Here is a 27,960-nt window from a genome sequence, read left to right as displayed (position 1 = left end):
GCCTTCCTGCCTTCCTGCCTTCCTGCCTTCCTGCCTTCCTGCCTTCCTTCCTGCCTTCCTGCCTTCCTGCCTTCCTGCCTTCTTTCCTTCTCTGCTTTCCTATACCCTCCCTCCTTCCTTCCCTCCTTCCTTTCTTTTTTCTTCTTTCTCCTTCCCTCTTCTCCCTCTTTCCTTCCTCTAATTTTTTCCTCTTTTCCTTTCATTCTTTAAATTTCAATACATACAGTTTTCTGTGACTACTACTTACACTTTCTTAAACTGTTTCTTATTCTTATCTTCCAGTAAAAGAACACAATTTTATAATTTACATGACATTCAGAATTAATGTTAGCATATGGTAATGAAGTTAGCATATGGTAAATTCAATATAATAAAATAATTTATTATTTTCCACTTAGAAAAAATATCTGGTAAATGCATTGCTGTTCATCTATCATATAAGGTTAATACTACTTCTGTGTAAACTTGTGTTAAACCTCATGGAAGTCAGTGTTTAGACTACCATACATCAGTGGCCACATTTGTAAATACACAAGTATACAAACATATGTATATGTGTATGGACAAGTGTGTGAATGAATAAAACAGAGTTTGTTTTCAAACTTGCACGTCTATTAATTATGGACCAGGGAGTTGCTGAGGAAAAATTTTGTGGATGTGATTACCATTCCCCCCCCCCCCACAGGACAGTTGTAACTTTATTGAGGTTCTTTTTATTTAAAATGGTTTGCAATAAACAGAACAGCCCATAGGGGAGCAACTTCCCAAATGTTGCCTGCCCCGTGACCCACAGACTGAAGTAGACTTTCACGTACTGATTTATTCCAGATCTCTTCTAGGACTGGTGGTGAAGAGGTGACAAATGGAAGTAGGGAGTATGACCAAGAGAAGGCAAGGTTAAGGCTCAGTCTGGAAAACCCAAACTCTAGAGGACCTCAAGTTCAACCAGGTAAGGTGTGTCACAGCCACTGGTCACCCAGCTGTAGCTAGTCAAGAATAAATTAAATACTACAGCTTTGCCACCTCAGCAGATGGTAACAGAGAGTCTAGCGTGCACTAGGTGCCAACATCACAGATGCCACAGTCTATGGAGATTCTGAACAGCCCCCTTCATGCTGCTCAATGGGAGGCCAAGGTTTTACCCCTCAGATCAGTCCGTCAAGCAGGCTTTATTTACGTTTCTTCTCCTGTGTGCTGGTGAACCAAGAGTCTAAGAGTTTCTTGCTGTAGTACAGTTGCCAGGCATGAACTTGGACTGCCAGTATCAACACCAGGTACATGACAGAGACAGCAGAAAAACCAAACAGGAAGCGATAGGACTTGCCATGGTGGTAGAGTTGCTGTGCCGCAGGGAACATCTCCATGATGCCATAAATGAGGGGAGTGATGGAGAAGAGCCCCATGCTGATCATGGAGAGCACCAGGTAGCTAATGTTGTTTCGAGGGAAGGAGAGAAGGCCGAAGACAGAGGGCACAATGCTCAGCAAGTATGGATATTCCCACTGATAGGGCATGGCCACCTGATCATGTGACAAGAGCCTCAAGTGTCCTACGCTCATCTTGGCAACCAACAGCAGCCATATGACGAGATGCACGTAGATCAGCTTCTTGATTTCGTACTTGAGTGTCACACTCATCTGGTAGTGCATGGCGACGCACTCCCGGTGCTGAAAGTCGCTGCCGTCGCTGCCAGCCGCTCGTGGGCCTGCCCGAGACGCCATCGTGCAGAACCAAGGTCCCTAACGTCTACCCTCTTGCTCACCCACCTAGCCAAGCACCCAGCGAACCCCTTTACTGCTGCCTCGGCCCGGTTTCCACTACACGGCGTCGTGATTACCGTTTTTAATCCACCGGACTTAAAAATAGAAGAAAACCCTCAAAATAGGAATGATCTGGAAGACTACATTGAACGAATTGTGCTATCTATAAGAAGAAATTTCAGCCTGACCTGCACATCCAGCTCTTATCTGATCATTTCTATACTGTCATCCCTCACACTGATTGTAGCCTTAAGCATGCTACATATGTTTATTTATATTCTTTTTTTAGAAAATTATGCCATTTTCAAGAGTTTTATATTATGAAAAGGAATGTTTCAGTGCATGTATAACAATGTCCTGGAACATTAACTAAATATGGAATTGTCGGAACATGAGATGTTGCCTAAGAAAACTTACTTCATGCAATCGCAGACTGGGTAGCAACATCTCCATTTTAGAGAAATCAGAATAATTCCTTTAAAAAGTAAGCGATTCATTGAAGTCATATAAATTGTCAATAATTGTCAAAGTAGTATGATAAACACAGATTTTTTGGGGGGGTGTTGTCCCTAAACATCATCTCAAATACTATATTCCCCAAATGCTACATCAGGAAAATTCTACGGAAGTGTGAAAGTTTTTAAAATGCTTTCTAGGATCTGTGTTTCTAAAGCTTCCTTTTGCCCCCATGCTTAGGTATTGAAGGACTCAGGCTACTCAGTTTGCATACATAGTCACGGACAGAGGTCATTAATTTGGCAGCTAGACTTGGTTTTCTTGAGAGGCAGCTAGAGACAACCCCAGGCAGAGAAGTACAACTTAAAATTTAACAAGAGTGCTGTTTTGAAATTTTATTTTAAAGTAATTGTCAGAGACAAGAGTAACTAAAAAGAAGCATGTGTCCAGCATTTGTCATTGCAATGAAAGTAGCATTCAGTACATAGCATCTCGGAAAGCACAGACAAAGTGCAAATAAACACTAGCCTTCCATCTTTCACCTCTCTCCAACTTCACCATCTCTCAATTAGCATCTTTTATTTCTCCTCTCCCCCATTGATCCCTCATTCACCTTCCCCCACTCTCCTTCCCTCTTCCTCTCCCTCCCCCATTCATCTTTCCAGACAAATGTCCTTTGTAACATGCAAGCTTTTGTGGAAGTTTTACTTCGATATTGGAATATGTGTCTGGCTATTCAGTATTAAAGGAGGAAAAGTTTTCAATACTGAAACAGACAAATTAATTAATATTTTTGTTTAACCCGTGATTCCCAAATTACAGTGTAGAGAATTGATTTCTCATCATAGCTCTCAGCCCTGCACATTCTGAGCAGCCTCAGACAAGCTGCAGCTGAACCTCCTCAGTCTGAAAGGAATGCTTTGTATGGATCTGGACCTTGTACAGCTAGTTTCCTTTGCTCTGATTTCTTCACAGAAAGATTTGCATTTCAATCTGCCCCAGATTTCTAACACTAGCCTATATTTCAACTGTGTACAAATCTCAAAACAAATAGTACAAAAAAAAAAGAGGTAGTAACCATGTCATTTATACAAGGCAGATTATTTTAGACTATGTGAAAGGCATTATTTCAAATCCTTGGGATACTATACCTATTTTAAGTTATTACAATTAAGAATAAAGCTACTTCAAGTCAGTGTATTTCCATATTTCTAAAATAAAAATGACTATTGATGAAAAGCTTCAGGTTATATTATTTTCTCAGTTAAAATGTATTCTATATACAACTCAAAGTCAAACTATGGTTTTCTATTTTATGATTTTTATATTTAATGTAAAAGCAAAGTCAAATTCTTATGCCTTTTTAAAAAGAATCTCTAATATTACCAGCAAATGTTATAATTCGTGCCTCAAAAAGATTAAAATGTAAGGAGAAATAAAAAGAAATATGAAGGTTAAGAAACTGTATCAGTCCACACACACTTTCTGGTTACATCTTCCCTAAGATACTTTTTTAGAGATTTCAAAGATGTCTTATATGAATAGCTCAAGATTGTCAGTACTGTTCCTTTTATATACAAAAAATGGAGTATTTAAAAGATGTTTTATAAGAATAGCTCAAGATTTTCAGCACTGTTCCTTTTTTATTTAAAAAAAAATGAAGTATTTTAAATGATGCCCAAAGTTTTCTACTAAAAGGACTTGTTTCTCTGTCTCAATGACAAACATCTTACCTCCTTGCCTTGAACTGAAGTAGTTCAGAGAAAATATGATGAATTGGCATATCAATTACTTCTAGCTAAAATCATCCAAGGAACTCAAATTTTCTTTCACATGGACCCTTAACCTATTTTGTCCTTTGTGAAACAAGCCATCCATACGTACTGCTTGGTGACACTTATCCTTCATGGAACAAGGTGGGGCAAATCTAATCACTACAAAGTGGAAATTTGTTTACAGTGAATTCAAATAAACTCTGAAGAAAAAGTTTCCTTAGGCCCCACGTATCCCATCTGCATATATCTGTTAAAAATGATTCTGCACAGCACTGCTATAGCACAGATATCCTTGGTGCACATTCCTTCCAAATTAACTGTCGTTTTATATATATTTAAAGTAAGTATCATGTTTGATCATTTCTTTGGGCTTAATGCTCACCGAAAGAAGAACATGATCATGTAAACTTAACCAACCTTTAAAAATCTCTCTTATTAATTAGCTTTTATGCTAAATAGAATCCTCGAACTAACAAAAGGGCCCTTAAGAACTTAGTAGCTTTGTTTCTGCATCCACTGTTCTATTCCTTTGATCTGTATGTTGGTTTGTTTGTCTGTACCATACAGTTTTGTGATTATAGCTCTACGCCATAGGTCAGAATTGGACACAGTGATATATCAACTCTGTCCTTCTTGCTAGAATCGTTGTGGTTATTTTGGGACTTTTTATGCTTAGGTGAAAATTCTCACATTGACTTTTTTTAATCCTATGAAGAATGTAATGGAAATTTTGACGGGGATTATACTGAACATGTAGATCACTTCTAAAGTACATTTATTTTTATATTATTAGTCATCTATAAATATGAGAATTTATCTCTTTCAACCTTTTTCAATTTCTTTCTTGAGGGTTACAACACTGAATTCTCTCATAGCTTGTGTTAGGTGTGCCTACCACATGATAAACAAGAGCTTTCTACTAAGCTATGTATATGAGCTACACGTTAGAAGAAAGTGTTTGTCAACTACACATTGGACAGAGGTTTACTGTATAAAATATATAAATAACTTCAAAATTTAAGCATCTAACAAAGAGCGAAATTATCTAGGCAATGCATGGCCTAATGAATTGAATTGAAGTGATCAGAAGAAAAAATAGAAATTATCAACAAGCAATGGAAAAAAAGTGTTCAATATCCTTAACTATGGGAGAGATGCAAATTAAAATCACTTTATGAAATGGAGAGATAGCTCAGCCAGGAAAGTACTTGATACATACCCATTAAGGCCTGGATTTAATATCCAGCACCCATGTAAAAAGTCAGGTGTGGTGGTATGCACATGTAACCAGAAAGCTGAGGAAAGGATAGGAAGAGCCTAAGGGCAACTTGACCACTTAGCCTAATATTCAAAAAAACCCTCAGATCTTAATCGAAGATGCAAAGTGAACACTTTCAAAAGAGTAATACCTGAGTTTGTCCTTTGCCCTCTAGATTTATATGTACATATGAATATATACATATCCATCCCCTCAGACATATATACATATGTGTGTGTGTGTGTTTGTGTATGTATATATACAACTATACAGCCAAAATAAATAATAATAAAATAAAAATGAAAAAGAATAAAAGAACAATACTGTATGCCTCACTCCTGGGTGTGTACCTGAAGGACTTTAAGTCAGCATAGCATGGAGGTACTTGACATTTGTATTTATATACAGCTTACACTACTCACAGTAGCAAAGAAAGGGATTAGGTTAGAGGTTCACCAGCAGCTAAACTGATAAAAAATGATACATATAAAGAACAGAGTTTTATTCAGATTTTATGGCTTTATGAAGAATATAATCATGGCATCTTCAGGAAAACAGAACCAAAGATCATGCTATAAAGTGAAACAGGCCAGATTCACAAAAAATTATTACATTTTCTTCCATACATGGAATCTGTATTTAAATGTCTTTATGTGGGTCTGAAATGATAGTAGAAAAAGATCTATGAGAAGAAATGAATTGATGTAAAGAGATTGGTGAGGTTTTGTCATCTTGACACAAGCTAGTGCTATCTGAGAAGAGAGAATGTCAGTTGAGAAAAATGCCCCTACTAGATTGGCCTCTGGGCAAGCATGTGGTAAATTTTGTTAATTAGATATTGCTATGGGAGGATGTGTCCATTTTAGGTGTCAGCACCCCTGAGCAGATAGTCCTAAGGTGCGATAAGAAAGGAAGATGAACAAGTCTTATAGAACAAGCCAATGAGAAGCACACTTCAGTGGCTGCTGCACCAGTTCCTACCACCACGATCCTGTCTTGGGTTTCTGCTTTAACTTCCTTTGATGATGGACTGGGACAAGGAGTTTAAGGAAATATCTCCTTTCCTTCCTAAATTGCTAACGGCCCTGGTTTTTGTTGCAGCACTAGAAACCCTAACTGGGTTTAGAGGGGAAGGATACTCTAACAAAATACACATTGCATGGGAACAGTAGGGGATTATCTGGGTCGGGGTGAAGGGGCAGTGTCAGAGTTGGGAAGGGAGAAAAGCAAATGGAAGCAAGCAAATATAATAATATGCACATAGGAGCTGCTTCAGAGATGCCCAGTCAGTAAGTGTGTTAACGAAAAGCATCTCACAAAGAGAAAACAGGTCTCTTAGAACCAATCGTCCCCTGACTTCATTTATATTACTGATCTGTAATCTTTTCAGGGTTTAATTCAAAGTCACGGAGGTGTATTACATTACACTTGTCACTGTTAATAAAAAAAAAGAAAAGCACTTACCAACTGGTTCCTTTTGGTTCTGAAAGAGAATCTTGCTGTTACTTCCGTCCATATTTGCCATGTTTATGGTATTTCCATCTGTCCAGTACAGTTTCCTTAATTCAAAATATATGGATTAACATGTTACGTGCAGATCCATTTATTGAAATGAAGCATATGTCAAAGAATAAAACAAAAAGCAGTCTAGGCTCAGAATTAATTTTTTTCCCAAAAGACTTAAATATTTTGGCTCCCTGTGCATTTGCCTAGGAAGAAAGCAGATCTTTTGCTTTCACCTCTCCTTGAAAGGCATTGGTCTCTTCTCGTCTTTCCTTCTACATTCCAATCTAATGCTTAGTCAAGGTTAAAGCGAGCTACTTTCATTTTGTCCTTCATCAAAACCAAATCCTCTTGGCTGAGAAGGAATTACATGCTACAGATGCGAAGGAACTAATTTCAATCCTCCCTCCTGGGAGCTTTGGTCCTACCCAGGTTCCATGACTCTCCACAGACAAAGGCCTGGGGCAACTACTCTGCAGTGACCACACAGTCAGGAATTGTTAACAACCACCATTCAAAATGAAACCAAATTTTCCCTCAACTCTTTTTGTTCTAAACTCTCATTCCCTAGAAAGACGCACTAAAAGAGATCTTATAAATTGAATTTCATCTGAATAAAAATCTCTAGCTAGGACTCTGAATCGCATTGCTAATTTCCATCCTCACATTTACATTTTGACTCTGTCCTCCATATATGCATCATCTGAGTTAAACAATTTTTATATGAAATATAAACTAAAGTACAAAACATTGTAAAAATAAAACTTTTTAAAATTCATACTTTACCCTCTGACTGGGTGGGCTGCCAGACACTGCGGCTTATCGATTCCGTGGATAATTGAGGTTTTCAAAGAGCCATCTAATCTTGCCACATTAATTTGTGTTTCATCAAATTCTGAGCTAATCCAGTATAAATTACGTGAAACCCAGTCCACTGCTAACCCTCTGATACTCTGAATATCTGTAAAACAGGATAAAGAAAATGGAGAGATACTGAGGGTTCACATTCTCCTGCCTCTTCAGGTAAGTTATTTTCTGTCTAAGGGAAAACCTAATTTACACTTTAATTTGTCAGCTAAAATTGTGCAAGATTGTAATCTCATTCCCTTATCAACACTTCTTAAGGCATGTATAATCATTAATGTCTAACTGCTGAGGCATTAGGAAAGCTGAAGAAACAATTATCATTAAAATTAGAGTAACAATCAATGATTCAACAGTGAACCCATGCAAGACACTAGGGAAAGTCTTGTGGGCTGAGGTGACCAAGATTTAAAGGAGAAATAGCTTCTGCACTTGGTAGAACACACAGGTCTAGTTAGGAGAAAGTATTGCATCTCACTAACAAATGGGCTGTTTGATGTTTAAGTGCTGATTTGTTACTTATGTGAAATAAAATAATTCAACTTTCATCAAAACCGGCACAGTTGAACACTTTTCAACACGGATAATTAACAGGAATTTAATGGAATCTGAGAACAAAACTAAAACCATTTTAAAATTACTCCAAATGTGCGTTCTACAGTAATGTTGGGAACCTAATTAAGTGTGGATCCAGCACCACTAAAGATAATGTGTCTGGACTGCTTTGCTTTGATTAGTGAATTGGACATCCTGAAAAACAAGTGTGGGGATGCATATTAAATAGAACATTATAAAAGGAGATACATAGTGAGGTGAACTGTCAGAAATTATGGAGTTTGTTAAAGTGTAGTAGGGCTGTTTTAGTACCTATGCTTTGGCATTTGACAGCTCAACCCAGGACTTGGCCTTTTTTGGTATTTTGTCATTTCCTAGTATTTGGTACTCTGAGGATTCTGTGCTCATCAGTTCCTTAACCATACATTGGACCTGTGAAAACACTGACTGTTCTATGGGTGTGGCAAAGGCGGAGGTCCTGAGGGTTCCTGTGGTTCTCAGGCATGGACTACCTGCAGTACTGACCAGTTCAAGCAGCTGCTTCTTCACACCAATGAAATCAATACATCTCCCCGTTCGTGGGAAGCTAGCAAACTAGTTTTTGGTTTGTTTTTTTTTTTTTTAAATTAGAAAGTAGAAAACTTCAGACTTATAAAATTTGCTAAGAGAGCAGAATATGGCCAAGAGCCCAGCAACTGTGTTGGAGCTATGGAACATAGAGGTGGCACTACTGCGTGACTACTATACTTCCAAGACCAGGAAGCATTTCTTCAGTCTGCGTGGCTCTTACAGTGCCTGGTCTAGTATCACAGCCTTAACCCGCGCCTTCTGCAGGGTTCCCTCCTGATTCTCACTGATAAGCTGCTGCTCTGATAAACTGAACACTTCCTTCACTGCACAATATTATACTTATGTTCTATTTGTGAGGCAAAAATTAAACAACATTTCATTGAAGTTAGACTTTTCTTTCTCACTGGGTGCACTTTCTTCTACACCACCCTCTGGAGTTCAATGACTACAGAGAGGCGGTACTATAAGACAGATGTTTCCGTTCATGCGCCAGCGCTGTGGGCCTGGTTCTTTGTTATTAGCATCGGTTACATAGATTTTTTTTTTCAGCATCTCTGCTAATCTTAACCTAAGGCAACTTACAAATAACATAACGGATCTCTCAGAATCTTTTGGAGGATGTAGCGTTATTTTATCAGAAGTCATATTTTATAAAATAATTTTGTTTTATATCTTTGATGCTCAAAATGTTTTAAATTATTTACCAATTGGACTAAATATATGGCCTGCTTTAACTTTAAAGCAAAACTCAGTATATATTATCAATATACATTTCCAATATATTGAATAATTACTCAGACATATGCAGTATACATTGAACATACATGTTTGTATGACTTAGTGAACTTATCACCTGGAAGCTGGTATTTTAAGGATATGTCAGTACTCAAGTATAAGGCTGAAATGTGTGACAGTTTTTTTATCTGAGGACTTATCCGTGCAATCTCAATCAGAATTTTGTATCTTTGATGGTTTTGGACCAAAGTGGCATTTTAGATTATCAGTTTGACAGTTGAAATCAAACCTGTGTGTGTGTGTGTGTGTGTGTGTGTGTAACTAAAGCTCTGACTCACTGTTTTAGAGAACTCTATAAGCTGCCTATTAAGAACATAGAGAGAAATAGTAAAAAAAAAATAAGTTTATCTTTCTCCTCATTAATAAAAATATTGAAACAATATATTTTTAATTATAAAATATTTTTTTGCTTTGTTTTTTGATTAGGTCACATCAATACCTCTGAGCAAGTTTCTCAGAAAATGCAGCTTTTCTCTGTTTTGAGAAAATCCACTTTCTTGAACTAACACAGATGATATATTCTTCAAAGGCCTTCATTACCAAAAATGTATTTCCAAATGTATGCCAAAATCAGAATATAGATAGGTGAATATCTACATGTTAAGCACACACAATTTATAAAAATAAACATATAGGAGTTAAGAAAGTAGCAATCTTCAAGACAAAATCCACAGAGAGAATCTTTACGTTTTGAGCTATTTGCTGCTTGGTATATTATGACTCATGACTGTGAGTACAATACTAAATAATCACAGTATTACTAGAAAGATTTTATATGTCATTAGCATGTTATCATTAGTGATAAGTTGTGGGAAAATCATCTTGTTTTAAAAGAATTTTTTTAAGATTAACATCTTAGTCTATTATTTCTTTAGATATATGAAAGTATCAGAATATCCCCATGTGGTTATGTCTAAGTAAGATAATCTGTCTGAAGACATATGGTAGAGAGCTATCTGCTAGCCTCTGATGTCTACACACACACAGACACACACAGACACACACACACACACACACACACACACACACATGCATACTTATCTGTGTATGCGACCATACATGCAAAAATACATATAACCCATGCAAACACATCACAAGCAAATATTAAATGCCAGTTACTAAAAGAAACATCGTTATCTCTTCTTGCTCAATTCTGCACTAGCACATCCAACCTCTATTGAAGTATCTATCATCTGAACCTCTTAGTTGCATCATAACTTTTGTGCAATGGCCAAAGTCTGTCCCCTTTTTTACATGTCTCACAGTTCTAGGCTAATATTTGTTTTTATTTTTGACTTTTGGTGGAAAGATCTCAGGTAAACAATGGTGGTCTTGGACTCTTAATCTTTCTGTCTTTGTGTCGTTAGCTTGAGGATTAGAGCTGGGTGTCCAACATCATGAGACCGTGGGTATTAGACTCAAGACTTAGTGTATGCTAGCTAGTCAACCAGTTTCCCACCTGACCCACATCTCGGCCCTGGGCTAATTTTTGTTTCAAATATAGAACATTTCTGTAACTTTCTTATATCACCCCTGCCTATTACTTTTCAGTTTGACTATCTTAACAATTGCAGTTTGATTTATTTTTCAAAAACTTTAGCTCTTCTATGCTACCGTTAAATCTTACCTGTGGTTCCCAAATTTGTCCTACTTCCTTGGGGGATATGCTCCAACATGAAACCTCTACCATATCTAGCTACTTCCTCAGCAGGGTATCCTGAAGGTTTTCAGATCTATGTGTCTCTGTATTCCTCAGCTGGAGATCCATTTTCCCCAAGGCCTCCTTACCTCTTCCTTCTTCATTAATTCCATGTCAGAAATCATTTACTGAGACCTAATGGTCTAAAATGCTTACTCATGGTATAATCCTTATTTCACTTAACCTTAAATTGTAGTGATGTAGTCAGAATTCATGTCTTGTCACACGTCACGTTCCTTAATTAAAGGTCTTAAAATTTTAAATCTTTGAATAGAGAACATCAGTTCACTACTCAAATGCCTCAGTTGCAGACCCTAAAAAATGCTATAGAATTTGTTTAATATCTTGCACATTAGAATGAAATTGCACACTCACTTTTCTGACTGAAAGTATGAAAAGGAGGCAGAGACAGTGTGGCCATTTACCAGTTTTCACTGTGGATACTTGATACTCAATGAGCAGTAGTTGTGGACATCATTATAGCGGCTTATATATCTTTTACTTTTTCCATATCACAGATATTGATATTATTCCACCACAAAAACTTCCTCAGTAAATATGAGAAATGGAACATTCTGGCCAGATACGAGTTAACAGCAGAAATCCTACAGCTAAGCTCTTTTCTGTTTTCAAAGTTCGGAAAGCACTGTTATTATGGATTAGCACACGTCTTTTTAATTTGCTCTCAACCAGTTTTAGAATTATTATTATCATTTTCAAGCCATTGTTGCACTTAATAATTTGCAATATAGCAAGAGAAAAATCTTACTTCACACTGAAAAAATAATTACTACATAAGTGAATAATATTTCAAACATGAATGGACAATCCTTAGATAAATTCAATTAGATTCAAAATTCATTGAGAATTACATGTTTAGATGAACACAATACCTCCAGTGCTGTGTAGGCTGAGACAGGAGAATGAAGAGTCTGAGTATACCAGAAACATCAAGCTCCTTTGTCAATAAAAATGAAATTCTACTGAAAATAATTCGGAAATTCATAAACCTACTACTGTGTGTCTAAAACTCTTTGTTTACATTTCTGATGAATAAAAACTTTTGGGATGAGAAAGACAACAGATGCACTTCACCAAGTTACCACAAGAAGATCTGTAGAGAATAGTGTGTATGTAGGAGGAACATACTGTAAGAAATTTGCAAAAACATGAATTTGAAGCAAAACCTCTTTTTTTCCTCAAATTCATTATTTATTTTTAAAGGAAAAGACATGGGGAAAAGAGGGGACACCTGTATAACCAACAGTCTAAAAACAGATTCAGGAGTAAATGAAGCTCTAATACTCCCTAGAATGTCAGATCTGAAGGTTTTCCTTATCTATGAAAGTAGAAAGCAACATGAACATCAAAGTCCTTCATTAAAGGGGTAAATTTAAAACAAACAAATGGAGAACAGGTAGATAAAAATATGAAATAACAAAACATGTCCCATTTTGCTTCCCTCTTGCTGTGGTACAACATGTACCAAAAACAACTTAGGCAGAAAAGGATTTATTTCCCATTAGACTCCCCTCATCACAGTCTGTCCTGTAGGAACTCAGTACAGAAACTGGAAGGCAAGGACTGAGGTAGAGGCAATGGAGGAACACTGCTTACTGACTTGCTCCTCCTTCTTTTATCATCTGGGACCATACACTCAAGGATAACGCTGCCCATATTTAGATCGCTTGTCGAATATCAGTCATTAATTAAGAAAATGTCCCAGAGACTAGTCCGTGGGCCTGTCCAATAGAAGCAACTCAGCTGAAGTTTCCCCCTTCCCAGGTAACTTTGCTTTGTATTAAGTTAAAAAGAAAACCTTACATTTTGTACCTTAATTTTGTAATATTTGTGTGTGTGTGTGTGTGTGTGTGTGTGTGTGTGTGTGTGTTAACTACCATCAGTATCTTAAATTTTACTAAGGCACACTATTATGAAAGGAGGTAAAAAAGTTTATGCTTGGGATGACTAACTGTGCTCTGGGGCTAGTTTAAAAGGACAGCACTTTAAAAGGACATCTGATAGAATTACTGTCCAGTAAGTAGCAGTAAAACAATTAAGGCTACAGGAGCCCTAATAATGTGGTCTTGAGGGTAAGCTTATTTCTGCCAGCTCCAGTTTCCTTGGAGTCTATAGTTTTTTTTTATATTGTTATATTTTTTTATATTTTTTTATATTTTTTTATGACTTCGAGTTCTCTCATTGGTAGGATGGAAGTTGTTCATCTATGATATTAGAAGTGTAGAGACTGAGATAGTACTTGTGTCATGCCAATGTTAGGTCATTTATCATATCCAATCAGTAAGTCTGACAGTATGAATGATAGGTCTAGGCAGACGCTCAAGTAAAAGCATTATTGGGGCCAGAGAGTAAAGCTGTTTGCTGCCAAGCTCTTTCTATAGATTGTAAGAGCTTTTTCTCTTAAAATAAAATTATGTTTGATTTTTGTGATAGCTAATCTTGGTTTTCAACATGACTATATCTGTCAACTTAATAGTTGAGGAGAACTGTAAAGGCTTTTATTTTTTGGTTTTTGTTATTTGTTTGTTGGTTTGTGTTCTTGTTGTTTGTTTTTGATTGAATATTTTGAGGTAGAAAGAGCCATCTTAAGGGCCATCATCTAGTTGCACAGTATATAAAAAGGAAGGAAGGTTTTGTTTTTGTCTCCTTGTCCTCACTCTCACTGCCAAATTCAATCCTGTTCCAGATGCATTTCTTCCAAGGTATTAGAGCTCATTTCTTCAGAATTTCAAAACAGACTAAAGACCAGTCGTTTTCCAGGACTTCCCTCGAACTCCAGCACAAGACTTAGACTGAGATATCCAGCTTTGTGGACTGAACATCTATGTTTGTAAGGGAGATTAGTATGTAACTCTGTTTCTTTTTGAGTTTTTGTATAGTCTGAGTATCAAAGTAACTGTGGCCTCATGAAATGAATTGGACAATGTTCCTTATGTTTCTATTTTTTTTTGATACTTTGAGGAGTATTGGCATTAATTCTTCTTTAAAAGTCTGATAGAATTCTGGGCACAACCTGTCCGGGCATAATTTGTTGGTTTATTTGTTTGCTTGCTTTGGAGACCTTGATGATGGCTTCCATTTCACTGGGGGCTTATCTGTCTATATGATAATAATTTAACTTTGGTAAAGGGTACCTATTGAGACTTTTTTCAATTTAGTTGAGTACAGGTGTTTAAAATATGTCTTTATGGGCTGGTGAGATGGCTCAGTGGTTAAGAGCACTGACTGCTCTTCCAGAGGTCATGAGTTCAAATCCCAGCAACCACATGGTGGCTCACAACCATCTGTAATGAGATCTGATGCCCTCTTGTGGGTGTCTGAAGACAGCTACAGTATACTTACATATAATAAATAAATAAAAATTTAAAAAAAAATATGTCTTTATGATCTTAGGGATTTCCTCAGTATCTACGGTTATGTCCCTCTTTCATTTCTGAGTTCATTAATTGGATTCTCTCTCTGTGTCTTTTAATTAGTTTGGATTGTCTATCTTGCTGACTTTCTTTGTTTTATTGATTCTTCATATTGTTTGCTTTGTTTCTATTGAATTGGTTTCAGCCCTCAATTTGATAATTTCTTTCTTCTACTCCCCTTGGGTACTTGGTTCTTTTTGATCTAGAACTTTCAGGTGTGCTGTTAAATTGTTCATATGAGATCGTTTTCCAATTTTTTTTTTTGTAGGCACTTTGTACTGTAAACTTTCCGTGAACAACAGAAGAACATGGGCCACTCAGTGAACTAAGCAGAGACCACATGGGTTCACAGAGACTGAAGAGGAAAGCACTGCATGAGTGTACACAAGGCCTTTTGTGTATATGTTGGAACTATTACCTTGGTGTTCTTTTAAGATTCCTAGCAGTGGGAGCAGCAATATCTCTGACCCTTTTACCTATTCTTGAGACTCTTTTTCTCTCTTGGGTTGCCTTGTCTTACTACTGTATGAACACATTTGCCTTCATTTATTGTGTTTTATTTTACTCTGTTTGGCTGTGATTTCTCGGAGCCCTTCTTTTCTAAAGAGAAAATGAAGTGAGAGTGTATCTGGAGGAGAGGGGAGATGGGAGTGGGATGGAGCTAGGAGGAGTATATGGATGGAAAAGTGTGTTGGAGATGTATTGAATAGGAGAAGACTCCATTTTCAGTTAAAAAGGAAAATTAAAAAAAACTACTTGAAAAAGAATATAGGACAACTATATGAGAAGAAAGAACAGGTCAGCAGAGACCTTGCACAGGGTTGCAAAAGACTTACAGGTAAATTATATAGATTACTATTGGAATTGTATCTGATAACACCCAAAGCCAAACTGTTAAAATTCAACTCTGGTTTTGCTGCTAATGGAATGTCCTATCAATCTGTTTTGGTTACTTTTAGTTGTTGCTGTTGTTGTTCTTCTGACAAAACACAATGACAGAAAAAGGCTATCTAAGAGTCTTCTGCTGTATTATTCTACAAGTACAAGGGTCCATAGAGCAGGAAGGAATGGCAGAAAATAATAGGCATGGCTGCAGGTTCAGGTTGTGGAGACCTCTCATCTAGAAAGGCAAGAATGAACAAGACACATAACTCCTGTTGGGGCAAAGCTATTGATGAATCAGTCTGCATCAGGCAGGAATCTAAATCTTAGGCTAGAAGAAAGAAGTAATTTCAGGCAGGAAACTAAATCTTAGGCTAGAACAAAGAAGTAATTTCAGGCAGAAATCTAAATCTTAGGCTAGAACAAGGAAGTAGGCTTCAGATCTGAAAATGACTTTGGGCTAGGAAAGAGAGGTTGGCTCAGATATTTTTGTCATCAAGATAAGCCCTTAGAAACACTGATTACAGGAGTGTTCATGGAATTTTGTTTATTGCCTTTCTTGTTCTTTGACTATTTGTGTTTACTGTCTTGCTTGTTCCTTGACTATCTGCATCTATTGTATTTCTAGTTCCTCAATCTAGAATCGACCTTAATACTTGAATGTAATTAAAATGGTATAAAACCAAAAAGGAGGAGGGATTATGGGATAGGAGTTTCTAGAGAGGAGAAATGGGGAAAGGGGATGGCATCTGAAATGTAAATAAATTAAAAAAAAAAGAAAAGAAAAACTAGGCTCATTCCTGTTTACTATTGAACGTATTTTTCTCAACCATTGGACTATGTTTCACCCATAACCTATTCTATAAATGGCTCTGAAATGCCTGTTCCTCAGACAGCAATCATGCCTTTGTTTCAAAAGTTGTAATGACAGTCTTAAAACCCTTATATTTGTTTCAAATGTTGTTATGATTGCCTTGTTATAAGCATCTTATTATGACGACTTTGCTACATTCTGTTCCTGGAACTCTGCCTATCTTGCCCAACAAATTCTTCATTTCAAAATCCCCAACCCCTGAGCTTTAAAAACTTTGTCTCTCTCATGTCCAATGCTGACCTTTTGAACCCAAAGTTAGGGAGAGGCAGCCTGTGTATATGAATAAAAAAGCTTGCTTTAATTAATTTGATCATGATATTTTTGGTCAGTGGTCTGTTTTCTCACATTTTAGGATTAACACTGTAACTCTCCCAGATATTCCCTACATACATCCTCCAACAAGATTCCAAACACAAACTTTCCCAAGCAGTACCATCAACTAGGAACATAGTGCTCAAATACATGAGCAGATGGGCATTTTTCTCATTCAAACAACCACACAGTCTTTAGAAAGGCTGGGTTCTGGAAGAAAGGTAAGTCGACTGAAACTGTGAAAATGAAACAGAGAAGCTACTTTGACAGAGCCTCTACCTCCACCTTCAGGTTAATCTTTCTGTCTTTGTATTTGTCTCCTTTATGGTCCCACATCTTCCAATGATTCCTCAAACTCTGTCCTTTTCTATCCAAGCTTCTATCACTTATCTCAGCCACAAAAGCAGTCAACTAACTCAACTAACCATTGAAGAGGTACCTGGTATTCATCTCCCAGCCCAGGATGATCCCATTAGAAATCTTTGGTATGGGTGGGAATTTGAGGGTGGGGAGGTGGGAGTGGGGGGTAGGTAGGGGTACATCCACAGAGAAGCAGGAGGAGGGGTGAGGGCATAGGGGGTTCCTGGGTGGGGGGATGGGGTAAGGGGATAACATATGAAATGTAAATAAAACATCCAATAAGAATAAAATAAAAATAAAAGAAATCTTTGGTAAAGAAACCCTTCTAAAACAAAACTAAATGTCTTACCATGCCCTCCTTAAAACAAATATCATTCTGCATATTTACACAGAAATCTAAAACACAGAAAGCAATGCTTTTGGCTATATACATGTAAGGGGGTTGATGAAATCAGAATTTTTTTCCTTCAGCTCCCTGGGCTTGCCTGAACTCTGCGTTCTCTATGGCATACAGTGCCAGTACCTCAGTGAGCCATCCAGCATCTCTTCCTCCATTTCTTCTCATTTGGAAAATACTTGACCAGATACTAAAATACTATCAACAGAAACCTGACCCTTAATGTTTGTAAACTGAATCTTTAGTCACATTCAGGATTAAGAGCCTTGGAAGACAGATGCTTATATTCTTGATAAAGGCCTTGAGCAACTTCCTGAACTCTGGAGGACTATCATTTCAATGAACATAACAACATCTTCAAGCCCGTTACATGTTTTACACCTAGCCCTCTTAAAATAAGTCTGTAGAAAATAAATCATCATAATCGTTCCTCTGACCTTCCTTTGAGTTGGAAATAAATTTGATCACTTCTGACAAATATTAATTTGGTAAGATGTTTTAATTGCACTAAGATGTGATGAATTGTTCTAAATACACGTAGAAATCAGTTGTCAGGCTTGTGATGCCCCTGTGCAACCCTGAAACTCCTGAAAGGTTATGGTCTGAGAAGCTGCAACCTGTAAACTTGTATTGCTCTAAGTAAGCACTTAATATCTTAAGAACTTAAATATCCCTAACTCCTGAGCTAGCTTTCTTTACAGAAAGGAGTAGATTTGCATTAGAGGGGAAGTTCTGGGGAACAATGAGGAGTAGAGATTTTTCCATTGATGGAAAAATCTCTCATGCTCATGGATCAGTGGGATTAGCATAGTAAAAATCGCCATCCTGCCAAAAGCAATCTACAGATAGAATGCAATCCTAATCAAAATTGCAACACTGTTCTTTATAGATTTTAAAAGACCAATACTTAACTTCATATGAAAACAACAACAACAACAAAAAACAGGATAGCTGAAACAATCTTTTACAATAAGAGAATATTTGGAGGTAACACTATTCCTGATTTCAAGCTGGACTACAGTGCTCTAGGAATAAAAAATACATGATATTGCTATAAAAGCAGGTTGATCAATGGAATCAAATCAAAGGCTCAGATGTAAATCAACACATCTATGGTGACCTGACTTTTGATTTTAAAAAGCCGTAAATATGTATTGGAAAAAAGAAGCATCTTCAACAAATCATGTGGATCTAACTGTATTTTGGTGAGGAGAAGAATGCATATAGATTCATATCTATTACCCTGCAGAAAACTCAAGTCCAAGTGGATCAAAGACTTCAACATAAGTCCAGATATACTGATAGAAGAGAAACTGGGGAACTTCTTGGCACTAGAGACAAGTTCCTGAAAAGAGCATCAATAGGATAGGCACTGAGATCGACAATTAATAAATGGGGCCTCAGGAAACTGAAAAGCTTCTCTAATGCAAATCAAAAGGACTTTAAGATTCCATCTTACACCTGTCAGAATGGCTAAGATGAAAAACACAAGACACAGCTCATGCTGGCTAGGATATTGAGCAAGGGGAATACCTTCCACTGCTGGTGGGAGTTCAAACTTGTATAGCTACTTTGGAAACCAAAATGGTGATTTCTCAGAAAATTGGGAATCAATATACCTCAAGACCCAGCATATACCTCCCTCCTGGGCATATACCCAAAGAAAGCTCTAGCTTACCACAAGGAAACTTGCTCAACTATGTTCATAGCAACTTTATTATATACACATATTATAATATATACACATGTATATTAATACATATATTAATATATATCATAATAGCCAGAAACTAGAAACAACCTAGGTGTTCCTCAACTGGAGAATCTATAGAGAAAATGTTGTTTATTTACATCATGGATTCTTACTTAGTTGTTAAAACAATGATATCATGGAATTTGCAGGTCAATGGATGAAACTAGAAAAAAAATACTTTGAATGAGGTTGTTCACATTCGAAAGGACAAACATGGTTTGTAAGTACTTAAAGTGGATATTAGCTGTGAAGTATAAGATCATGATGCTATATTCCACAGACCCAAAGAGGCTAAATAACAAAGAGGACTTTAAGCAGAGGACACAAAGATGTCCCTGGAAAGGGGAAATAGAATAGATATCACCTGTGGACTGTAGATAGGTTAGATTAAGATCCAGTGGGATCAGGTAATGGGGGAGGGAAAAACACTGGGAGAAATCATTAGAATTGGGAGCATTTGGGGAGTGAGATAGAAACTTAGTGCAATGGAAACTCCATTGACTCTACAAGAATAACTCTAGCAAAGACTCCTAGTAAGAAGGGACAAGGAGCCTGAACATCCCATCTTTTGTAATGTGGTTAGGCCTCAAGTGGAAAGACCAACCCAGATACAAAACCTTCGACTTAGAACTACACTTTGTCCTCCCTGCAGAGAGTTCTAGGATTGGAGCATAATCATCTTCAGAGAGAACAGACTTTAGCAAGCAACTGATAGGAGCAGACTCAGAGTTCAAGAGGCAAACATTAGACAGAGCTCCAGAGTCCTGTGGTGGAGCAGGAGGAAGATCACAGGAAACAGTAGTCAATGATACAATAAGAACATGGCCCACAGAATCATCTGCCTGGGACTCATGAAGGTTTGCACAGGTCTGGGAGTCTGTAGGGGTTTATTCTAGGTAGTTCCTCTGCATGTATGTTATGGATGAATAGTTTGCTGTTCTTGTGGGATTTCTAACAGTGGGAGAGGGGGTTATTTCTAATTCTTTTACCTGCTTAGCATACCTAACACTCCTACTCAACTGCCTTTTCCAGCCTTGATCTAATGGAATGTGCCTGATCTTACATAGCTTGTTTTGGAATGGTTGGTTGATGTCCTTTGGAGGCCTGCTTTTGGCTGAGGGGAGGCAAGACAGAGTGTGGATATGAGAGAGGAAATATGTGGGAAAGAAACTGGGGCAAGGTGAAGGAGAAGTTGAGAAATTGAGATGTAATATATGGTAGAATAATAAAAACCCTACTATTAATTATCTAAAAATGAAGATATTTAATAAAATAAAAAAGGGAAACAAACATTCCTCAAATACAGTTTGATTCAAAATTTGCATTATTCTTCAGAGCAATGATCCTTTATGTAGTCTCTAGGAGGAAAGACTACCCTGCATTAAAGTCCTTCTAATATGCCTGTGTTAAATGCAGAGGGCCTATAGTTGCAGGAACAACTGGTCTGGTTTTCATCCACAGTGAATAGTGTTCTGTGAAAACTCATTCATTGAGCTGGAAACAGATGTAAAATAAGACAGCCAATATAGAGGCAAGTAATAGATTAATACAGTGCTAAATATTTAGAATTCAGCCACCATATTGACATATACGCTTAATTCCAGCTGGCTTTTACAGTTTAGAAATACTATTATATATATGTTATATGTGCGTGCCTATGACTGATGCAGGCACATAGAAGTCAGAGTACAACTTTAGGTATAGATCCTGTCTATCTACTTTGGATTTTGGAAATCAAACTCAGGTCATCACGCTTGTGTGGTAAGTACATTTACCAACTTAGCCAGGTCATGAGTCTTTATTTTTGTTTAGTTAATTCAACTGAACCTGGTAAGAGCTTATCAAGAAAGCTTCTGGAATGGTTCCTTGTGCAATGTGTTTAAAGTAAGGTTTGGACAAAGCTTAATTTAGAGGACTGGGATAGTCCTTGCTGTACCCTAAGCTGCCTCCATGTGAGTAGTGTTTCATGGCAGAAAAAAAAAAGCTTTTTAATATGTTTTAGACATTTAAAATTTTTAATTTGCTCTGCAGTTTTTCCTTTGAATGGATCCAAATTTCTGGTTATTAACCTGTCATTTGATTTAACTTGGCATTCAACATTTGTAGAGATGGAAGACAATCTTGGTTTATTGAATAACCAATTTGTACTTTCAATTTAGTTGAACAATGTAGGATGAATGCAAAAGAAACTGTTTACTTTAAGTGTAATAATAAACATTCAATTCCTTTACCTCTTGAAATAACTGTCTCTAGTCCTGTCCCATTAATGAAAGCCCGTGTAATGGTTTGTGTTTTGATATCTGTCCAGTACAAACGTTCTTCAGAGGCATCAAAGTCTATTACAGCAACATCATCAATATCTGGGACAGTGAAGGCTGTGATGAAGTTCACATAGGGATTGTCAATGTCCACCCCGCGAATCTCAGAGCGTCTTGCATAGAGAAGAAATTTTTTCATTTCTAGAAAAAGAAATTAAATTGATCATTTTTCTTATATTGTTGGGAAATGTAAGGCAGCAATTCTAAAATAGCAACTTTTAATGACTTAAATTTTCACACCAAAAATTTAAAATATGATGGAAAAAATGTATAGATCATCTATCTAAAAGGAACTCAGAACAAACAGTTGTAAAGCAAGTTAAAAAAAATCTTTAAATAATATTATTTAGTTTTAAATGTCAAGAAAGTCTTAATATCTAATTTTATTTAAGCATATGAAAGCATTGCTAACAAAAGCCAAATCTGGAGGTGTAGACAGATCTCTCAGTTCCAGGCCTGTCACAGTGAGAACCTGCCTCAAAAACCAACACAAACAGAAAACAAACAAACAAAACCAGATCGTTCTGCTATATGTTCTCAGCAAGCATATTTCAAATTGGTATACAATTAAAATAATATTGCCCCTTATTAAATAATTTTAAAGCACCTAAGAATATATTTTACTAAAAGAGTCACTGAATAAAGTAAAATTAAGCAGTACTTTTCTAAAATGCAATTTATATATTCCCTGTAAAAAATTAGGGCTCAGGTAGTCTCCAGTTTTTATTGTAAACTTGCTGTCTTATATTTGGGAACCATTCAAGTATTACTGTACTATTTGTGAAATAGAAGTTATCGTTATTGTAGAAATTTTGATGTTGTTAGCTGCTATTTTTAGAAAGGTACTAATCTGTCATCAGTGTCCATGGCAAACTCTCTTGTATAATAGTTGTCTTCACATGTAGGGAGACAAACTCCCTGACAAAGCAACACTTGGATTCTCTGCAGGGATCTTTAAAATCACTAGCATGCTATATTCCTTACATTCTCCACTAGGTAATGGGTACTTTGTCATTTCTCTATGGTGCTGGACCTGTTGTAGGCAACATTAAGGGAAAGTGAGCAAATTGAACATCACAACTTTTCAAGTCGGTAATATTCGTGTGCCCATGCCATAAATATAGAACTTGTTACATAAATTCGTTATGGCAAAAAGGTGGGGCAATCTTTTCCCATCTACCTGAACCCATAAAAGACACCCCAATGTTCCCAGCATGGCCCCTGGTTTGCTAGAATTTGCAGCTCCCAATTCCTAATGTTGTATTCTCTGATACCTCTTTTCTTAGTAATTACTGCTTAATGGCTTTCTGTGTTCCTCTATAAATTATTAATTGATATAAACAAGAATCTAGATCAGAGGATTCTGAACTTTCCCTGCATAGAATTAAAGCCACTAGGTACTGGCCTCATAACTTAATCTCTGATAAATGATTCTGTTTTCTGCCTTATACATTAAGTAACTACTTTATTAACAAGACTGTTAATAAAATATTTATTTTAATTAATACAAGTTATTTAGTTTAAATATTTTAAATATTTTCGTTTGTTTGTTTTAAAATAAACCTTTCCAAACTATATAATCCCTCTCTCTCTCTCTCTCTCTCTCTCTCTCTCTCTCTCTCTGTGTGTGTGTGTGTGTGTGTGTGTGTGAGTGTGTGTGTGTGTGTGTGTGTGTGTGTGCGTGTGCATGCACGGTTTTTCCATTTTTCCCTTCAGGTTGACAATCCCCTGCTAAATGAACCGATTAAAGCTGGTGAGTAACTCCTGCTATGCAGGTTACCTAAGTCATCACTTCCTGTGCAGTGCACTTATACTCCCTCATCTGTTTTGCAGAGATAAATTTCCCTAATTCATCAAATAAAAAGTAGCAGAAAAAATGAATACGGTAATAAATAGCAAATACACTACATTTTAAAGGATTGTCACTTTCCCCAGAAATAGCTGAGTTCTTACAGCTAACATGTTCTTAAAGGCATTTAAAATCTTTCACTCTGAGTAAAATATAAATGCTATGGAATCTGAAAAAAAAAATCCATTTTAATTTGGCTAGGAACTTTGGGAAACTTACCATAGCAGGTTTTCTTGTCAGAGGAAAGCTTCATTAGGTGGGGGCAGGCACAGGCTGCACTCCTATTATGATTGATGAGGCAGAGGTGAGAGCAGGGTCCTCTACCTTCATTAGCTGCACAAGGATTCGGAGCTGCCAACGACACAGTGAAATACAGCAACAGTGAAAAAGGAGAATGTCGGGGATCCTCTGTGCTTGATCCACTTAATGATTCAAAGTTAAGTTTTCCTCACTGAACCTACAGAATTATTATGAGAATGGCAGGCAGGTGTGCATCCCTGAAACCCTTCCAGCCCCTAAAGTTGACGGCTAAGAGAATTCTCTTGTTTTTTTTTTTTTTTTCTGTTATTACAGATGCAAAGACATTTTAAGAATTAGGGAGAGAAATTATCGGGAATAATTGCTGTAATAACATGAGACAGGCTCAGGTTGATCTTGTCATAGACTCCAGTTCTGATGGATGTCTCCATGTTTCTAACCTGTCTCAGATACTGCATTCTGGTGTGTGCCCACCATTCTATCAAAGGGGCCTGAAAACTGCTCTAATATACAATGAAAAGAACCTAGCACTGAATTACTTCCCCAGTCTCTCTATTACGACTTGAGTTGGGATTTTCATTTCATACTGATTTAGTGTGTGTGTGTGTGTGTGTGTGTGTTGTGTGTGTATGTGTGGTGTGTAGTGTGTGGTGTGTGGTGTGTGGTGTGTGGTGTGTGGTGTGTGTGTGTGTGTGTGTGTGTTGGCATGCCATGAATATGGAAATCAGAGAACAATTTGCAGAAAATGATTCTCTCATTTTACCAAGTGGGGCCTGTGGATAAAATTCATATCATCAATCTCATCAAGAGAATTTACCTGCGGGGCCATCGCTTCTGCCCCAAAGATTTTAATTTCAATTGAACTATAATTATTATCTTTGATCTTATTTTAAAAGAGCTTGTCTGTTTATCTAATGTACATATTTATTATTTTAATACTATTATTTATTAATTGATTTTAATAGAATAAAGGCTTCAGATCTGACTACAAAATTGGAGGTGGGACAGTTGTGACTTCTGACCCCCTAGTATTTAGCTTTCAACTAAAGAATAGTACCTTTCTAGCTCGTGGATTGATTGCTCTTGGTAGACAGGGTACAAGACATACCAGCGAACTGTGTGTTATAGCATATTTAAAAGAGAAGACATACAGAGGTCTCTCTGACCTTCTCTGCACACTTCTTTCCCACGGCAGGTCATAAAACCTAGGGCAGATTTTCTTAACTTTCGTTATAGATGATCCTATGACTGTTCTGTGAGAGATTTCTTGCAAATCCCCAGAAGAAATGGGCAGATTTTTCTTGGTTCAATAATGTGAATAGACAAGCGTCAGACCCCCTAGTGCTCTGTCCACAGTTTTATATTTATCAACCTGTGCCCTTCATCAAATGGAGACAAAAATATATAGATTTGTAGCATTTACTTCCATAGAGACTTCTTGGGTTCAAATGAGTTTACATTCTTTTGTTGTTGCTGATATGTTGGTTTCAATTGTGAACCAGGAAGAAGTAGCAAAATTTGATTTTTTTTCTATCCTCCAGTAGATAGCACTAGTGCTATAAGATCTTAAAACACAAAGATTAAAACATGAGGATACATAATCAATATAGAGAATTATATAATCAATACATGAGAAATTAGCTGTACATTTGATACCTATTTGGCAATTTATCATACTTCCCACATGAAGACCATAAAAGCAAAGCATGACTTTTTTCTTTTCTTGTTTACAGTAAATATTTTTTTAAAGATAAATAAAAGCATCTGAAACAAACCATCTGCGAACAAAAACCAACAACTAAAGGATATGATAGAAATCGATAGAAGCCGTGGCCCTGGACACTCCTCCTGGTGAGTCTCTCCACCAACTACAGTCTCCGCCTCTAACGTAGTCTACATTAATCAGAATCCTGAAGAGATTGCTAGATTAAGAGAAGCATGCCACCTTTGGGCTGGGCAGACACAGAGTTGGTCTGCTCCTGTGGAGATACTGAATCCTGAGCCATCCTAGAGGAACCCCTGCACTCAGAGCAGCCTGTAAGAACTCCATGTCACTCCCTAAGCCCCAGAGATACATCTGGGAGCCAAGGACATTCAGGAGACACCAGCTACCCAAACCCCACCCCTCCGGAATTCCACTTCCCTTCCGCCCCTGCCTGGTCCTTTGGGCTGGGGCAGGCACAGAGTTGGTCTGTTCCTGTGGAGATACTGAATCCTGAGCCATCCTAGAGGAGCCAATGCACTCAGAGCAGCAGACACCAAGGTGGTTTGCACTTGGGAGACATCTTATCCTGAACCATCCTAGAGGAACCACTGCACCCAGAGCAGAAGGATTTCCAGATCCAAGAGGTGGCCTGAGTCCCAGGAGTTCTTCCACCCAGGAGATTAGGATCATAAGACCACAGAGACATCTGGGCTCTGAGGAGCTCTGCAACAAGCAAGATAACTGGATATACAGACTCCAGTCTTAAACAGTGAGGGCAGGTAATGCTAAAGTTAACCAGATGGCAAAAGGCAAGCTCAATAACATAAGCAACAGAAACCAAAGTTTATTGGCATCATCAGTACCCGGTTCTCCCAATATAGCAAGGCCTGGACACCCCATAACACCGGAAAAGCAGGATTCAGAATTAAAATCACTTCTCATGATGATGATAGAGGATAATAAGAAGGACATGAGTAACTCCCTTAAAGAAATACAGGAGAGTACAAGTAAACAGGTAGAAGCCCTTAAAGAGGAATCACAGAAATCCCTTAAAAATGCAAGAAAACACAAAGAAGGAATTAAACAAAAACATTCAGGATCTGAAAATGGAAATAGAAACAATAGAGAAAGCTCAAAGGGAGACAACCATGGAGATAGAAAACCTAAGAAAGAGATCAGGAGTCACAGACGCAAACATCACCAACCGAATACAAGAGATAGAAGAGAGAATCTCAAATGCAGAAGATACGGTGGAAAATATTGACACAGTTGTCAAAGAAAATGCAAAATGCAAAAAACTCCTAACTCAAAACATCCAGGAAATCCAGGACACAATGAGAAGACCAAATCTAAGGATAATACGCATAGATGAGAAGGAAGATTCCCAACTTAAAGAGCCAGTAAATATCTTCAACAAAATTATTGAGGAAAACGTCCCTAACCTAAAGAACAAGATGCCCATAAACATACAAGAAGCCTACAGAACACCAAATAGACTAGACCAGAAAAGAAATATCTCCCGTCACATAATAATCAAAACATCAGATGCACAAAACAAAGAAAAAATACTAAAAGCAGTAAGGGAAAAAGGTCAAGTAACATATAAAGTCAGACCTATAAGAATTACACCAGACTTCTCACCAGAGACTATAAAAGCCAGAAGAGCCTGGACTGGCATCATACAGACCCTAAGAGAACACAACTGCCAGCCCAGATTACTATACCCAGCAAAACTCTCAATCATTATAGATGGTGAAACCAAGATATTCCATGACAAAACCAAATTTGTACAATATCTTCCCACAAACCCAGCACTTCAAAGGATAATTGATGGAAAACGCCAACACAAGGAGAAAAACTACAACCTAGAAAAAGCAAGGAAATAATCTTCCAACAACCCCCAAAGAATATAACTATACAAACATAACTCTACCTCTAATAACAAAAATAACAGGAAGCCACAATCATTTTTCCTTAACATCTCTTAACATCAATGGTCTCAATTTCCCAATAAAAAGACGCAGACTATCAGACTGGATTCACAAACAAGACCCAGAATTTTGCTGCATACAAGAAACGCACCTCGGTGACAAAGACAGACACTACCTCAGAATAAAAGGGTGGAAAATAATTTTCCAAGCCAATGGTCCCAAGAACAAGCTGGTGTAGCCATTCTAATTTCAAATAAAATCGACTTTCATCCAAAATTAATCAAAAAAGATAAGGAAGGACACTTCATACTCATCAAAGGAAAAATCTACCAAGGTGAACTCTCAATTCTGAACATCTATGCTCCAAATGCAAGGGCACCTACATACATAAAAGAAACTTTACTAAAGCTCAAAACTCATATTTCACCTCATACAATAATAGTGGGGGATTTCAACACCCCACTCTCAGCAATGGACAGATCATGGAAACAGAAAATAAACCGAGACACTTTGACATTAACAGAAGTTATGAACCAAATGGACTTAACAGACATCTATAGAACATTTCATCCTAAAACAAAAGAATATACCTTTTTCTCAGCACCTCATGGTACCTTCTCCAAAATAGACCATATAATTGGTCACAAAACAA

The 27,960-nt window shown here is 37.2% G+C and overlaps 1 protein-coding gene and 1 pseudogene across 1 annotated transcript in view; both read right to left on the bottom strand.

Annotated features, from left to right (window-relative positions):
• Positions 1-27,960, bottom strand: part of Lrp1b (LDL receptor related protein 1B) — a 1,533,520-nt gene that overhangs the window by 580,158 nt on the left and 925,402 nt on the right. Inside the window, exons 27-30 of the mRNA XM_028754677.1 lie at positions 23,634-23,765; positions 21,479-21,706; positions 7,539-7,713; positions 6,714-6,808 (exon numbers count right to left, since the gene is read on the bottom strand). Coding sequence (XP_028610510.1) covers positions 6,714-6,808; positions 7,539-7,713; positions 21,479-21,706; positions 23,634-23,765 — 630 coding nt within the window. The remainder of the gene's footprint in view (positions 1-6,713; positions 6,809-7,538; positions 7,714-21,478; positions 21,707-23,633; positions 23,766-27,960) is intronic.
• LOC114610193 lies at positions 1,101-1,721 on the bottom strand (annotated as a pseudogene).

Source organism: Grammomys surdaster, unplaced genomic scaffold, assembly GCF_004785775.1.
Source record: "Grammomys surdaster isolate TR1022 unplaced genomic scaffold, NIH_TR_1.0 126035, whole genome shotgun sequence".
NCBI lineage: Eukaryota > Metazoa > Chordata > Mammalia > Rodentia > Muridae > Grammomys > Grammomys surdaster.
This window is presented reverse-complemented; position numbering and strand designations above follow the sequence as displayed.